Source organism: Anomalospiza imberbis, chromosome 2, assembly GCF_031753505.1.
Source record: "Anomalospiza imberbis isolate Cuckoo-Finch-1a 21T00152 chromosome 2, ASM3175350v1, whole genome shotgun sequence".
Taxonomy (NCBI): domain Eukaryota; kingdom Metazoa; phylum Chordata; class Aves; order Passeriformes; family Viduidae; genus Anomalospiza; species Anomalospiza imberbis.
This window is the reverse complement of record NC_089682.1, coordinates 108,507,302-108,524,202: the sequence shown is the minus strand read 5'-3', so window position 1 is coordinate 108,524,202 and position 16,901 is coordinate 108,507,302. Positions and strand designations below refer to the sequence as shown.

The 16,901-nt window shown below is 41.2% G+C and overlaps 2 protein-coding genes across 11 annotated transcripts in view; one reads left to right on the top strand and one right to left on the bottom strand.

Annotated features, from left to right (window-relative positions):
• The first annotated feature begins 756 nt into the window (after positions 1–756).
• On the top strand, positions 757–4,047 carry GGACT (gamma-glutamylamine cyclotransferase). The gene has a single exon (XM_068182535.1). It carries the CDS (start codon positions 808–810, stop codon positions 1,279–1,281), a length of 474 nt encoding a protein of 157 aa, XP_068038636.1. The 5' UTR covers positions 757–807; the 3' UTR covers positions 1,282–4,047.
• The window catches only part of PCCA (propionyl-CoA carboxylase subunit alpha), a 270,129-nt gene continuing 256,973 nt past the window's right edge, over positions 3,746–16,901 (bottom strand). For all 10 annotated transcript variants that reach the window (XM_068182524.1, XM_068182532.1, XM_068182527.1 and 7 more), the window contains 2 exons: positions 7,424–7,501; positions 3,746–4,134 (listed from right to left, as the gene is read on the bottom strand). In XM_068182524.1, the coding sequence (XP_068038625.1) occupies positions 4,066–4,134; positions 7,424–7,501 (147 nt within the window). In that variant the 3' untranslated portion in view covers positions 3,746–4,065. The remainder of the gene's footprint in view (positions 4,135–7,423; positions 7,502–16,901) is intronic.

Genomic DNA, 16,901 nt, shown 5'->3' with positions numbered 1-16,901 from the left:
AAAAAATAATGCAGGAACTCTGAAGGTACCTTCCCCCCTGTTACGTTTCTGTAAAGCCAGTCTTTTATCCTATTTAAACCAATTTTGAGTGTTTCATGCTCACAGATACAACAAATGGTCATCCAGGGTCTGTTTTCAAGACAGGGCTCACAGGTGCAGACCAGCTGCCGCCTCAAACTACACTTGAGGTGATTTAACACTTTGGGGTGTCTGTCTGGGGGAGAGAGGAGGAACACAGCTTTACCTGGTTTCTCTGCCAGCAGCCCTGGCTTCCAGTTTCTCCCTTGGCCCCACAGCTTGCTGTTCAGCATTTGTCTGCCACTCAGCAAGCAGGACCTCGGCACTGGCATTATTGCAAATCCACCAGCACATCCATGAGATGACTCCACACCAGGTTACACTTCCTTTTGGGGAGTCACTGAACACGACACCACACACTTGCTGCAGCACACCTCCCATAATGGTGAGAGAGAGAAAAATTAAGAAAGATTTCCCTTTTCCTCAGGGTTAGGGATGTGTTGGTTGATGTTTGGGATTCCTTAGAGAATGTAATTTGGTTACAGCAAAGAACTTCAAAAGACTGACTTTCTCCTGGTCTCTGTTTTTGACTGATGCAGTTGTCTGAAAAGTTTCAAGATACTTGAATTGAGTATGATACTTAAATGTGGTATAGGACTATGAGACCACTTTTGCACGTGCTGGAACAGCCTTTTGTGGAGGAGGTGTCTTGGCAGGGCCGTGGCTCTCCATGGCAGTGGCCCCGCGGGTAACGTACCTTTTTGTCTTTCAGCTGCTTTTGCAAGTACAATGGCCCGTGTCTTCGTCTACGGCACACTCAAGAAGGGCCAGCCCAACTACAAGCACATGATCAACACGGCCAAAGGCCTAGCGAAATTCCAAGGAAGGGGCCACACGGTGGAGAAGTACCCGCTGGTGATTGCAGGGAAATACAATATTCCTTACATGCTGAACATCCCAGGGACAGGCCACCACATTGCTGGGGAGATTTACTCTGTCGATGAGCAGATGCTGCAGTTCCTGGATGAGTTTGAAGGCTGCCCAGACATGTACCAGCGCACCCTGATGAGGATCCAAGTGGTGGAGTGGGAAGGGAAGGGCGGCGCGGGAGAGGCGCGGGCAGCGGCCGACGGCGTCCTGGAGTGCTTCGTGTACAGCACGGCCACGTACCCGCCCGAGTGGGTCGGGCTCCCCTACTATGACAGTTACGACTCCTCGGGGAAGCACGGCCTCTCCTACGTCCTACGGGAAAGCCGGGAATAGAAACGGGAGGTGACGCGGCCTGGCCGAAGACATAGTGCTAAGCAGGTGTTGCTCGGTAACCTTTCCAGGAAAGCTGTAATACCTTGTTATTAAAATGCAGGAGCTCTTGTAACCTTCCCAACCCAGGAGCCTCGGTGCTAGCGTTGAAGTCCTGTAGGCCCAGAGCTGCAGACTCCTCCCAAGGCAGTCAGTGTCATCCTGGCCCCTCCAGCCTGCTGCAGGTAGCTGGGTTTGCACCAGGTGTAAAATAACTGAATGTGCACATTGGGTCTGGGGTCTGATTATTCCCTCAACTTCCCCCTTTGCCATGGTGCATAATAATGCTCCAGTGAAATGGACCACTTCATAATAATTTCATAATAATGGAGGTCAGTGAAAGGCGGAGGAACAGATTAAATTTTTTTTTCCCTGAATTGACGAATTTTCTTGCACTAATATCTGAAACTGATTTAAATGTCTGAAAGTAAAGCACAACTCCTATTGAATATTGACTTGTAATGGGTTTAGTAGGCTATTGCATGTAAACAGGGAAAGCTGATCAGATAACTTGGTGCTTCTAGACAAATAGGAAATTGCTGGAGAAAATACAAAGATTATTCTTACTCTGCATTGCAGTGGGGTTTGTTCTGAACTGGAAAGGTGTATTTTTAAACTATGTTTAGTTTTAAAAGGCACTGTCAAGAAATACTGAGAGAATTTAAGAGAGTTACATTTAAAACTGTATTTTTAATTTTACATTCTAAGCATTTTGGGTTCTGCTTCTGTTCACTGTGTGACTGTAGGATTTGGGGGGGTGTGTGTGTTTGTGTGCCTGTGTGTGTGTGTATGTGTCTGTTTTGGGGGCTGTTGGGGATCAGGAAAAGCAAATCTACACTGGAGCCGTTGTGAGAACTTACTGTCAAGGTGACTTTTTGCCAAGCATTTTAGTGCAGAACTTGCAACCATATGCAAACTGAGTTTCCTAATGGGGGAAAAAAATTATATACATTATAAAAATATCCAAAGGACCTGTATTGTGATTATTGCAACATTCAAATTGGGAAAAAATATGTAAAGAAGACTGTTGTCCCCCTGACCCAACCAACTGTGCTGGTTTCTTTACAATCTGGGAAAACGTGGCTTTCTGTTGTTACACTCCTGTGCCTTGTATTTTCCTTCAGCTGCAGTGTTTGGTACAGATAGATTGTAAAGCTGACGAAGTGATGGGAGCAGGCATTGTATGCCATGCAGTGAGCCAAAGTACAACAAATGCAGCAAGGATACAATTAAGACCAATACTGTACTTTTGCTTCACTGCCAGTAGTCCTGTGATGGCCAGAGGAGATCTGGGGTAGGGAATCAGCCTAAACTTTAGCAGTCGTAGGTAGGCACTGCTGTATCTCATTTAGAAAAGCTTTTATGTTGCTGCAATAAGCAAAACAAGCAACTTGCTAGTAGAATACTTGTGTCTCTTTACAGTACTTGTCTGTTTAGGGCAACCTGCAGAGACTGAACTGTGCTCCTTTGGGAAGGGGTAAGATGGCAGTAAGGAGATTGGTAAGGAGATCTGCAGGGTCTCTGCCTCAGTTTCTCCAACTGCAAAAGCATTAATTTTCCTGGAAGGCAGGTACTATCCAAACACTTTCTTTACTCATCTTGATGAGTTTTATAAACTAGTTCCCTAAGCAGATCCCTGGACTGCATATTGCCCCTTGGCCATGTGATGTAGTTAATTAGCAGTGTTTCAATAACAGGAAGAATGCCTCTTCAGTCAGAAGTTTCAAGCAGAATCAAACTTTCTTGGTTGAACATGAGTCACCAGCCCTGTTACTAACTGTTTTCTGGCCACACGGTTTCTTTCTGGGAAGTAGCAGGACTCTGCACATCCTGGGCAAGAAAATGAGAGCAGGCCTGCTCCATTCTGGAGCAGTGGTCAAGGTCCCTCTGTCTCCCTTTCCTGTAAGCATTCAGGGGGAGGCCTGGTCTGAGGGACACCACGTGCTCTTAGCAGTACCTTGGGGCAGCTAAAGACCTCTGAGAGCAGTGCCAGCTCCTTCTGTAAACGCATCCAGTACAGGATCGAGAAGATACGGGTGGGGAAATTGAGTATGGAGTTTGAATAAAAGAAGACAATTCCCTCACAACTTTGAATGAAAATACCTGACAAATATCTGCACTAGCAAAATAAAGCCTCTAAGCAGTAATTTAAATTTAATTTATACAAAGCATTAAAAATACAAGTAATTCTGTAATAATTTATTATTAGTTAATAAGTAATAATTCAATAAATATATATCCTAATTCAAAATAAATCTGATGAGAATTTAAGCCATTGGTTGTACTTGTGCAGCACTTATATAAAGTAAAGGAGAACTGCTCAGTTTGCTCAGTGGTTAATTTTTCATTCTTGCCAGCCATTCAGTACAGCCTGGCTGGGGCCTCAAACCAGGGACATTGCTGTGGAGAAGACAAATCAGATTTTGGCTTTTGTTGTGTTTTCTTTTTTTTTTTTTAAAGAGGCTTTTCCTGTTTCAAAGCAGAAATGGTATTTTATTGATTTTATTTGATCCTGAAAAATCAAAGCATTACAAAGGTTATGTACAAGTATTTCTGGAAGTAAAAATCTGGGATCTGTTGCCAAGATTTAACATCTGTGTTTGCTGTCTTAACCACTGATACAGTAAATATGCTTGTATAAAATCTTGTGCATAGTACTGTCTGTTTTCTGTGTTGAAATGTCTTAATGTTACTTTACAGATAAAAATAATAAAGGCTTAGTTAATTCAACAGTGTGGAGGCAACCTTTCATTCCAGTTCCACCAGCAGATCTTCTTCTCCAACGGTGTCACCAGCTTTGCAGTGCACAGCTTTTACCTAGGGTACACAAACAGCAGAATTTAAACCCTTCCTCGATAAAATAAACGGCTTGGCTGACATGGTTTGTATTGCACAAAGCACTCTTGTCTCCATGCACAGGGTGATGGCCACTGTGCAGGCTAAAGTCACCCCAGGGACACAGATCCACCTGTGCTGCAAGGACCACGAGATGTTGAGTGCTCGACCTCCAGTGCTCAGAGCCCAGGTGAGTTTTGAGTACCAGTGCTTGACAAATGGTGTCCAACCCCATCAGGGTATTCAGGCACCTACCATTAGCTGGTTTGCTTGCAACAGAGATGCTTGAAGACCTGAACGTCAGATAGAGATGCCACTTTTTAAAATTAAAATGCACTTTTTTTCATCTGGTTGCACTGCTGTTTATTTGTTTTAAATAGAGGACAGGCTGATTCTTCAATACTCATGTTGGCATGTTGCAATGAAATATGCCACCATTTCTTTCATTACAGTTTTCAAATATAGCAGAATTTTGGAACTGCAGCCATGAGGTGGGTTTCTTTCAATCTATAGAGAGTTGGGATAGATGATTCAAATCTGAAATGGGATCCTTTAACATAACTGCACTTGGCAAAGGGCTACCACTGTCAATTAAGTGCAGCTATATCTGTAGATGAATTACATACTCCCATGCAGATTCCTGAATTTTAAAACACAAACATCTTACACTAGTCACTCATTTCCTCTATAAAAGGCTGCAATATGTTTGAATTCCCTTTCAGCACATGAAGCAATAGAAAATATTTGAAGCTGTATGGAGTTCGTTCCCAGTATTAATTCAGAGCTCACACGGACATGGCCAAATCCCTGTTCAGCAGATAGCTCATTTTAATCATCTAAACACTACCCTGGCCTCCTGAAGGAAATGCACGGCATACCCCAAGTACCAGGCTAGGATGGACACACTGTTGCCCACATCCATGTTTTCCAGTCTGAAGCCATGTGAGCTGTAAGCAGGTCTCTGTAGCACAGGCACACTCACAGCACTGCTCCAGAAATGATGCTGAGCACAGGCAAAGACAGCGTGATACGTACAAACAAGGGCTTTATTTCTACATCAGTAGCTGGGCAGCGTACCCAATTGCCAAGCCTCAATCTTCTAGGAGATGAAAGCAGTGTGAAAAACATTCCACCCCTTGCTTTTCTTTTTCTACAAAGCCAAGGTTCAGCAAACATCAGAGCTAACCAGTGCTTCAAACTCCCCAGCAATTTCTGCCGTGCAGTGGGGCCAGCTCCTTGTGCTGACCCAGGCACAGCTGTCCTGGAGAAGACAGGAGGCTCCCCAGTTTATCTCCAGCTTTCTCTCATTTTTAAACCACCTGCAGCTGGAGTAAACTCAAAGTAGATAAAAACAAGCCACTTTTCTCACAATTACAAACAGGAAGATGGGGTTTGATACAGAAAAGGAATTCAAGTCAGGAATGAAAATGGGAACGTCTTCCAGCTGAAGACAAATGAACTGAGTTTCAAAACAGTTTCAAAGCATCAAAACATGGACTAACAGCCTGTGCCAAACATCCCATTCCTGTGGAGAGGCCAAGTTATCTTAGCACTCAGAGCCATGACTTTGCACTGCAGAACAGGAAGAATTCTGTTTAGCAGCTTCATTTCCACACAGCCCAAAACCTTTGTGCTTATTCAAATTCTTAACATTCTAAAGGTCAAAAAATGCACTTGCTATTAAAATGGGTGCACCAGGGGAACATTTCAATGCACACAGGAGGCCCTGAATGGCCTGTGCACCTTTCACATCCTACTTTGGCGGATTAATAAGCCAAAAACAGGTTTTATGTGGCATCTGTACTGAATGACTGGGAAATATTTATTAGGAAAAGTAGAAGCAGGATGGTAAGGAACAGGCCCATGGATTGCAGAACACCTTGGTGGGAAAGGAAAGGTTAAAGTGAAAAATAAATGGGGTGGGTGGGTGGGTGGGAGAGGGAATGGCATTTTAATTACAAATACTAGTTAAAACCAGTGGATGCAAAGATCAGAAAAAATAGGTTAAATAAAGGCAGATGAAAAACTAAATGCTTGGAAATAATAATCAAGTGAGAAAAATAAATTATAAAGAAGTTAATGCATGAAAAAAAGTAATAAAGTGGCAATGTTAGAGCAAAATGAACGGGAACATACTCCTCTCAGTATTTTTTTCTCTTGAGACCCAGTTTTGCACTGGATGCACTGGAAGAGGCAAGTCTGGGACCCAGCCTGGGTGACAATTTTAGAGCTGTGCCAAAAAAGCCTTTCTTGTAAACACACAAACAGTCCTTGGCATTGAGAGCCATCCTGAGATCTCAGCGAACCTTGCCAGTGGCAAACCCCATCCCTGCCCACAGTCAGGCTCCCTGCTGCCTCCATGCGGGCTGAAGGCTCCTGCCCTGGGGTTTGTGCCTCAGAGAGAGCAGAGGGGCTTGAGCCCAGGCAGAGATGGGCTAGGGCAGGTTAGGAAATCAGCAGCAGAGGAGAGTGTATCATCCAGATCCACACTATGCTCTCCCGTTGGAAAGGATGGATCTGGGGCCCATGACTAGGTGATGGTTTCAGGCTGTAAATTATCATCTGGCACAGGGATGCTCCGAAGTCCCAGCTTGAGGTCTGACAGTCCTCAGACCAACTCGGGTTTAGTGCATGCTCTTGTCACATAAATTTAACTAGTTCCTTGCCCAGAGTGCTGGTTTTAGCACATCCTGCACTGCAGCAAAGTCCCAGCTCCAGGGCTGCAATGCTGATCCCTCCGAAGCAGGATAGGCTAGTTCATAGCCTTGCAAAGCTTAACAAATGTGCAGACCTAGGCTTGATACTTAACAGTCACAATAATTTAAAAATTGCTGTTTTCTCCCTCCTGCAAAAGCACTTTCTATGCCTTGTTCTGGGAGGTTTTTTTTTTCTTTTAATGGCAAATTATTTGCCATTAAATAATTAACTGGCAAAGAGATCTCTGGAAAGATGAAATTTGGAGAAATGGTCTGCAACACCTTTCAATTCAACTCAGCATTGTAACATTACAGAAAACAAATAATTTAGGAGAAAGAGTTATATGAATTTCCAAAGCCAGTAAAACTATTTCCTGCTGTGCTATCTAAGGCTCCGAACTACTTAACAGCATTCACAGCAGATGCAAATGTTACAAAATTAAAGACACCTCACTTTGAAAGACTTACAACAATCAGACTTAATTCCTTAACAACCAGAATCCTCCTTTTTTCCTTTTTAAATTCTATCCTGTTGACAAGTTGCATATGGTTTTAAGTGACCTAAGGTGGCTTACCTTGCCTGTTTTAGCAGCAATCATACTGTTCTGCATTTTCATTGCTTCAATTACACAAATCTCTTGGCCTTCCGAAACCTGATGAAATTCAAGCAGTACAAAATGAGACTAGAGGATTTGAAATGTTCTAAGTATGATGATTCTTATGGAAAATAAAAGGATTATTTCATTAAATGCTGTAAAGACTTTCATGACACAAGTCAAGTCAGCCAGTTGAACTGACTTGACACAGTCACAAAACAAAAGACAATCACAACTGGCAACAAAATAAGGGGGAAAAAAATCAGCTGCTTAAAACTATTACCCCAGGCAATCCTGAAAGGCTCCTCTCCCATCCCATCCATTCAGCTCCAGATTCCACAGTTCACACCACCACAGTTCAACATCAATTAAATGCAGAGCAAAATCTAATTTGTGCATTTTTGGCCAGGGAACTTCTGCTTTGCTTCCCTGGCGCAGGGCCCACAGATATTCATACTGATTCAGAAGCCAAAAGTTCCTTGGCAGGTGCCCAGGGGAGCTTGGGCTGGAAGGTCCAGCAGTACCCAGTGGGCTGATGCTGAGGAGAATGTGACATCTCTGCGCATGGCAGCCTCTGATGGTGGCTGATGACTTTGGACTGACGGAAAGGAGCACATCAGTGAGGAGCCACCAGCTCTCATCCACAGGGGAGGCACCGTGGAGACAAAGGCATCACTTTCACCACAGCTTAGAGCTCTTCGTAGGAAACCCTGAGGTTTCCTCTTTCTGTTTGTTTGTGTCCTGCTAGCGGGCATGTGCAAGCTCAAGGTCACTAGGAGCCCACTGGGCTGCTCTGCTGGGCTCCCTGTGCCTCCCAGTCAGACCCTCCCTCCACTGTCTTGGACCACCTTGCACGGAGGAAACAAAGCTTGACAGTGGCTGTGGAGAATGCCTAAACACGAGAGTCAAAACAAGGGATTTGGAATTTACCCAGTGTAACCCAGCAATTGGGTCATACCCCAAAGATGCTGCATGCCAGAGAGGAAGGGTGCCAGGACCTACATGCCAGGATTGAGGACCTGTACACTCCTATGGGATGCCTGGTTCCGAGTGCCCACTGCAAGTCTTTTCATTGGGCTCTTTTGCAGATGGAGTCTGCTATTCCCTCATTATCTCAGCAAGTTTGGGGGGCTTTTGCTCTGATGTCCAAGTTTCATAAAACAGGGTAATCTGAAACCTGCAGAAATCTGGTTTATGCACTGTTATGTGTGCCAGTGCCAACAAAATGTTTGTTTATATATACACATAGATATATTTCTCTAATTATATATAAAATGCATAATACATATTTAAGAACAAGTGTGTACCACTTTGGAGGAATATACTAACAGGCAGATGTGAAGTCAGAGATCAAATGTACGTTGCATGAAGAACATTCCAAAAATTTAAGTAAAGCTATTTTTTCACTAACTGACTAAAAAACACTGATTTCTGCCTATGGATTCTGAGCAAAACAAAACAAAAACCATTACATTAAAAGGTGATTACACACCCTTTCTCCAACAGATTGGTAACAACAGTATGAGAGGTTTTGGAGGGTAAATATGGAAAGCATTTGCTATGGGAATACGGTGTACTAACTGGATACACAGAATAACTAAAACCCAACACTTACCCTGCAGAAATTCCATCCTGAGCTTCAGGCAAGCAGTTAAGTCATTAGCAGGTGTCCAATTTGGTGAATAGTATCAAAGACTTGTTATTTCCCCTCTATTCCCTTTCCTTGTCTTTTGTCTCCTTCCTTCCACACCTGCTGCTCTGCCTATAGCCTTGTCCCAGCAGCTCACTCTTCCTTTCCTTTCTTCTTCTCTTCTCCTTTTCCCTACCTCATTACTTTTCTTCCCTCTGGTCTGAACTTTCCAAACATTTCTGAGGTTATGAGGAAGCAATGAATATCTACTTTGGATTCAAAGAGAAGGAAAAAAAAAAAACAGGCAAGAAAGTTTGTTGGAAGAGGGTTTTTAAAATAATGCTATTATTAAAATATGCATTTCAGAAACAACTTTGCCACCCTCTGGTTAAGCTCTGCTATTAGAGAGCCAAGAACACAGGTTTCTAAACGTTGCTGAAGATTGAGATGCTAAGGACAGAAGATCTGAATTCAGTAGCCTAATTACAAGGCCCCAAGAAACTCTCTCCTAGAGCAGTTACATTTAACTGTAACATGGCTTCATCAGGAGGATGGTGTGCAAATGAACCAGCCAGCAATTATCTAAACAGAGTTCTGGAAACACATCGACAGGAAAAGTAAGGAATTGTCTCAGTAGATCTAAAGTATGGTGCTAAAATGGCAGGGAGTGTTAGTGATTGTGGGATGGAAATATCCCTTAATCTGAATTTCTTCTCTTTCCCAAAATTAAAGTTTTTGTGGTTTATATAATGCATGCTGGGATTGATGACAAAGGACACAGTGTCTGAGAAGGAAATAACCCTCTCAACCCACAAAACTTATAGTTGAAGTATCCAGCTAACATCTAGTCTTACTAATTGGAAAGGAAAGAGGCACTTTCAGCAGGTACCACGTGTGAAAATGCCGTGTCAGTACTTCTGATGATGTGCAATTTGTTGAAAATTATCTTGGCGCAAGTGTCACTTAAGCACAGAAGTTTAATTACTGTTCTTATGTTAAACCTTTACAGCTCCAATCATTGTGTTGAAAAATGACAAATCCTAAAATTAGGCACTTGTATCTCTCTTTCCTGTTTTTCAGTCTTTTGGGCATTGTCCAGTTTCTTTCATTCTATAATTGCACATTTCATTTTGCCTGTTATTTAGCCTGCAAATGAAAACCGCAGAGATGTGTACAAGTTCTTGCTGTCTGAGTTATTTAAGGATTTATCTGGACCATTTTTAATGCTGTATTTTCATCGTATAATTTATTTCTTTCAGTGGATGGTAAACCAGTGAAAACCACCATCTTTACATTTCCATTTAGAGAGGTCTCAGTGATGACCCAAATCTGTCAAAACAGGCAACTAAAATCAAACAAAACAATCTCATTTATTTGAACCAAGTAAAGTAAAAGGGTTCCTTTTCTTAAAATAAATTAATTTCAGGTATCTTTTCCACAGAGTTACACTACAGACAAATCGACCTCTATATTTCTTGATATATCAAAATAAATGAGTGATTAACTGCTAGACCTGCAGTCTGTGTTTTAGCAGTTTATTTCTGCATGGTGCAGTTCAAAGAGTGAAAAGGAAAAGGAAACAGAAAAGAGAAAGAAAGGAAAAAAAAAAAAAGAAGAAAAAAGATCATTGAAGAGGAGGGTACTTAACATCTCGATGCTGCTAACAATTGTAATGTGAATTTGGGACCAGTCAATGGTGCTGTTTGAGTCACTGAGGGACTGCACGGTGGTTGTTCTCTCCACTGGCCAAAAGGTTACACACAGGACAGGGAACTGTCTCCGGTCATTTCCCAGCCAAGCAACTCACGCCACAGGGTGGAAGCAGAATGTGAGAAGCAGCAACGCCGACCTGCTCCCGTTGCACCTATGTGAGGACCACAAAGACTATCCACACTCAGAGATAGGGCTCTTTAAAGCTCAGGAGCACGGAAAGACGGCGCACACCCGAGGGCACCGCTACCACGGGATCTTTGTGAATATGGTACACTTTCTGCAGACTTTGGGGCGTCATCGGATAAAGACTTAATGATTGTGACAGGACGTCTCCCATGTTAGGCTTACAAAATGGTCACAAGCCCCACAAGTCTTTCTGATAAACCCAATGGGCGCTGATGTATTTCCCCGCTCTCTGTCTAATTGGTGTAAAGTTTGCAGATCTGAATCACCGATCTTTTATCCAGCTTGCTGCGTCCTCTCCTTTGACATGAGGTCAGGGTTCACATTCGCATCCGATTATCGAAGTGGCACTCATTAACCGGCAGCCTGCCTCGCACCAAAATGAGTTCGCTGGAAGGGGAACTCGGCCCATTTACTCAGCAGATTTCAGCATTTTAAGGAGGCCTGAATGTCACACAGTATTGCTACATTTTGAGGAGTTTCAGACATCTCCAGCTGATGATTAATTGTGAGTGATGGGAAATAAAATCCAGTAAAGCCAGCTGCTTGCCATGGTCGGCAAAATTACTATAATGGATATAGGCTGCCAATTTTCCAGTTTTACTGGCAAGTCTTCCAAGTGTAATTAAGGGAAGTTATAAATGATATGGAAATCTATCAAGTCCCATTTATTTTCAGAGGACTCTTTCCCCTGAGACTTTTATCTTCAAGCTTATAGTTTGCTTTGTTGTGCTAATGATTTAAACCACTTCTTATTTCTGATTAAAGCCCCCAATATCCTTCACAAGAAGTTAGATCCTCTTTATTCAGATGGATTTAAAGAAACAGAAGCCTTTTTAAAGTTGTGTTTGTAAGCCATGCTGAGCTCCCACTTCCTCTTTGGGGGCGTAATAGAGCATCCTCCATCTTAGGCATCTCACTACCATCTGGATTTCTGCTTCTGACAAACTCTAGGGACTGGGAAAGATTTGGTGGGGGAGAAAGGAAAGAACAGTTTATTTACTAAAAAAATAAAATTAAAAATACTCACCAACAACAAAACCCCAACTTGCCTCCCAGTCCTAAATTCTCCAAAAACAAAGATCGTACGTAGGTGCTGCTCAGACACCAGGCATTTAGCACAGACTGGTGTTTCTCACTAATGTTGTTTGATTTGGAATAAAAGCATGAAAATGATGTGCAAAGGCCTAAAATTGGAGATGTAAAGGATGACTGCACAGTATTCCATTTCTCAATTTCATCCTTCAGAGCCACAAAATGGGGGTGATACAGTTACTGGATGAGATTTACAGTAACAGCTGTGGTCTTCCCACACAAGGGAGGACCTTCTAATGGGCTAAGGTCTGTTTTGAACAGACGGGGAGTAGCAAAACAAGGTTCCCTATTAAGGGTGTGCAGTAATATTCCTGATAAAGAAAATGAGTAGCGGTAGTCAGATTGCTTTAAAAGACCTGCTTTAAAAGACTGTTAAAAAAAAAAAAAAAAAAAAAAAAAAAAAAAAAAAAAAAAAAGCTATTTTAGAAAGTGCTAACTGCTAAATAAATGAAAGACATGTAAATGTAAGGGTTTGTTTTTTCCTTAATCTCCTCCCTGCAAACTGTAAAGAATGCATAGGAACCAGTGCCAGGGGCATATGGCTTTCTCCTGTGCTGAACATTCATACAAAAGACAGGTTCATCAGTCATTGGAGTATCTGGATAAAAAATTAGCTCCTGATGGATGGTATTTAGAGCTTACCTGCTGCTAGTACATTACCAGAGAAGCACAGGTTTTGAAACCCACATGACATTAGAAACTGCAGACCATGAAATACCCCACGTGCAGGCGCGCTCATAATGTTCGCCAGGTTATACAAAATAAGAAATAAGCTATTTAAACCCTCTGCCTAAAATTGGGCCCGCTGCAAGGAACCCTGGGTCAGCCCTACACAGGCCAATTAATGCACAGCATCTGCTGTATAGAAGCCGTGCATGAAGCACTTCCGAATGATTTCAGCAATTAAAAGAAAACTGTTTCCTGCCTGTTTTGACAGCAACTGTTTCAATGCAAGAGTGAGCACCAAATCATTGTGTGCAGCTGAAAAAATTAAGTCTCTTTTTTTTATCTTGTGAAAAGGAGGTGGGAGGGATGAAGATTTCTTACGGAATTGGATCCTTCTTTTGTTGTCCGACATTCTGTGTTTTTCTGCCAAATTAGACAGAAGGCTCCGAGGGTTTACGGGGCCCTCTACAGTATCACCTTCTGGTGCACTGTGGCTCCCTAAAAAGACGGATCAATATCAACCCTGCTGATTTGCCTACAAAAGTGAAAATCCCTCAATTACATTTTTAAGACCATTATATTTAGAACACAGGTGCTCTGATGCAGAACATTTTTAAGGCTCTTGGAGCTGAAGTGGAAAAAAACAATGACAGCCCAAAGCGAACACGAGCTTAGATTTGGCTAGAAGTGAAGTGAGAGTTGTATTTTATCGGTATCTCCTTCCTCATCTTTGGGAAGACACCAATAAACATCATTTACAATTTCCACTATTCTGCAGCTTAAGTCCCTGTTGAGCCTTTTAAGTGAAAAGGGACAATGCAAGATAGTGCCATATGAAAGAGAGTTATCCTCTCTTGCAGCCTTCTGCAAAATAACTGCAAACATGCACCTTCTTTACGCTTGTGCAAAATCTCTGAGCAGTGAATTAAGTATGCATTCACTGTTTATGAGGATACCGGGAAATTTTTTGTTTATTTGCTGTTTAAACTTAGTCCATACTGGTATCATTCCCTTCCCAGATTTTTTTTTTTTCTCTGACTTATTGTCAACCTGGCAGCCAGCATCCAACAAGAAAACAAATCAAGAGGAATTGGCTAAGCAACAATTGCAATTCCTTGGCATTGTCCATTACCATGTAAAATAATTAGTGCAAGTTTTCTCTTCTTTCCAAATTAACTTTGAAACCAGAGCTACAGAACTGCAAATATAATTAGCAGCAATTAATAGTACTTGACAAATCATTACTAAACTTTTTTTGCCGCACTCCTTTAACGAATGAAGCTCAACATAGCACATCCCACATCTTCTGACCTCTGACTAAAGGTCACTGATGTCCCCCTGACAGCAATCAGCACTGGTCATTGCACTCCCACTTATCCAAAACACACTGCCCCATCTGCCTCTGCCATCCCAGGGTGCTGGGCAAGTGATATTCAGGCAGAGCACTTCTGAGGCTATTCTTCTGCTAACTCAGCCTGTATTAATCTGTATTAAGCAACTTTTTAAGTAACAGCTAAAAAGTTGTTTATTACTTGAAAAGGCAAAGTGCACCACAAAAATAATTTAAAAATTGTATGAATTCATCTCAAAGGATTAGTCACATTTTTTCTCCCAGGTGGAAACTCTAATAATATTAACTATTTCTAACTTATCATAATAGGATTTCCTTCTTAATTACACTGTACTGGAACACGAATCTCAGACTGTGCAATTGCATAAAATATATAGTAAATTTTTTTTCAAGTCAAATATAAAAAAAATACATTATGAAATATTATTATAGTTAATTTTTTTCAATGTAACTACAATTATTGCTCATGGCCCCATGTAATAAGAATGGCGAAATATTTAATACTTTTACTCTGGATATTATACAACCATGAACATTTCCTGTTTACCAACAGGGTTTTTCCCCCAAAAGATAAACCCCGAGAAAATTGTCAAATACATAGAATCATAAAAACTATGTAAGGTTTGTGACCATATTTTGTCAAGTTTGCAAATTCCCTTCAACTGACAAGTGGAGTTTATATATGCTCTGAAGGACAGGAGCGAGGAAGGAGGGAAAGGGAAAGAAAAAGGAAAGACAACAAAAGAAAAAACGTTCATACACAAGAGAAAAGTAGTATTTGAATTAATAATGTCTTACTACATTACTGATACCATATTTATCCAAATGGAATGTGAAACTTAAACAAATATATTTTTACTGCTTTAACCTGGATGTTGTTTCTCTGCTATAAATTCCAGTTAGCATAAGATTAAAAAAGATAATTTTTTTTAAGATTTTCAGGACTGAATGGCAAATACAACTTTAAACAACACACAACTGCCTGATGGCAACAGGTAAGGTTAAAATTTCACATTTTCTTTCACACAAATCAATGAAGTAGTGACAAACAGAATTTAGAAAGTTCATTTGTTTTGCTTTTTAGTAGTGAGCATTTCAGCAGTAGAGGTCAAACAAAACATATTTTCCCATAGCAAAAACTTACTTGTGAGATGAAAAATTGTGAATAAAGATTTTCTTAAAAACTATTCTTCTAAAGAATAGCAAGAGAAATTGAAATAAAATGCATGCAGGTGAACTGAAAGATGAATGCTGTTTAAAACCTTTTTCTATAATTACTTTTAAAAGGTGGAAACACAGTAGTGTCTTTTGTAAGTTACACAACTAAAAAAGAAGCCTTCAAGTTACCCAGTTTTGAAATGACTGAGACAATTAGCATCTACATTTAACAGCTGCCATTTTGGTAGGAAAAAATTAATTCCATGCAGTATTAATGCCCATAGGTACACTAGCTGAACTCATAAGGAATTTTTATATGAGAAAAGTACATTTAAAAAATGGCTTGAATGGTGCTAACTTCCAAAACCTGGAGTAATCTCAATCTCCTGGAAAAAGAGGCAATTTAGAAACTTCAGTGAAAATAATTCATTTTCTTTTTTTGGCTGTAGTCCTAAAAGACTCAGTTACACCGGGGTGTTTACCCAGAGGTGCTTTCCTTTTACATATTTAATTCTGGGGGGAATCATTGAAGTGGTTTAGGCTGCCAGGTATTAGGCATTAGCTTACTGACCACTGCTTAGCTTGGTAATGACACCTGTCCTGGCTAATGTTACTAAAAAGGAAAAACAACCAACAGAAACATACAGCTAAAAGAAAAAACACCTTCACATTCCTGACAGACAGAAAAATGAAAAAGCAAAAACTATGTTCATAGGTGAAAATATAGCAAAGGCTGCAAGGCAATCAGGACAGCTAAGATCTTTCTTTGTTGCTGTGGACAGTTCAGACTAGCAAATTTGGAGTGGGTAGTGGGAACACTTTGGATGTGTTTGCTTTAGGAACAACAACTCTGCTTTACCTGTGCAACCACTAGGATCTGGAGCTTTCCCCACTCCTGCACTTTCAGTGCACAGACTCCTGCGTGGACAAAAACCATGCCAAACAACTCAGCACAAAGAAGTATTTTCAACTACCTGCCCGTGTTCTGTCCTCTCAGTACTTAAAGGAATTCGTGCAGCTTTAGTAGTTTTGGTGGTGCTGTCTTTGTGGTAGCTGTGGTGAGATTGGAACCACATGCAGTGCCAGTCCACACTATGGCATAAAAATCCTGCTGTGTGCTACCAGGGCTGGCTTGTGCTGCCCCCAGGGTTAGCAGAACCAGAGTGAATGACTTGCCTGGACTCGAAGTCCAGTGGTTTCTCTGGCCCACAGCACCATGAGGAGCCAAAAAGTAATTAATTCTCCCCAAACCAAATTTCATCCTAATGCACACAATCATTAACAACTACTTAGGAAACAAATGCACAAACACCCTCATTCCCCAATAAGGGATATATTTCCTATGTTAATGGGACTGTGTTATGAGGAATATAATCTAAATTTAAATCTTCTTTCCCTAAATAATATTAACCTTCTTTGTAGTCAGCCAGATTTCTGTTTCATTGTTTATGTTGCTTTCTGCTTCTGAGTGCCTTCATTGTGCTTCCAGGAATAACTGAGTGACAACTAATTACAGTCTTCAGATCACACGAAGGAAAATAAAGAAAGTAGAAAGTAACTAAAAACCTAAAGAAATTGGCAGGATCACAAGTTCTGCTTCTCTTTAAATGACAAACAGCACTTCCCCACTGCGTTACTAAAATCTACAGATCATCTTACAG

Bases quoted from the DNA above. Each gene is read 5' to 3' on its own strand.
- GGACT (XM_068182535.1), top strand. From the start codon at position 808: ATGGCCCGTGTCTTCGTCTACGGCACACTCAAGAAGGGCCAGCCCAAC.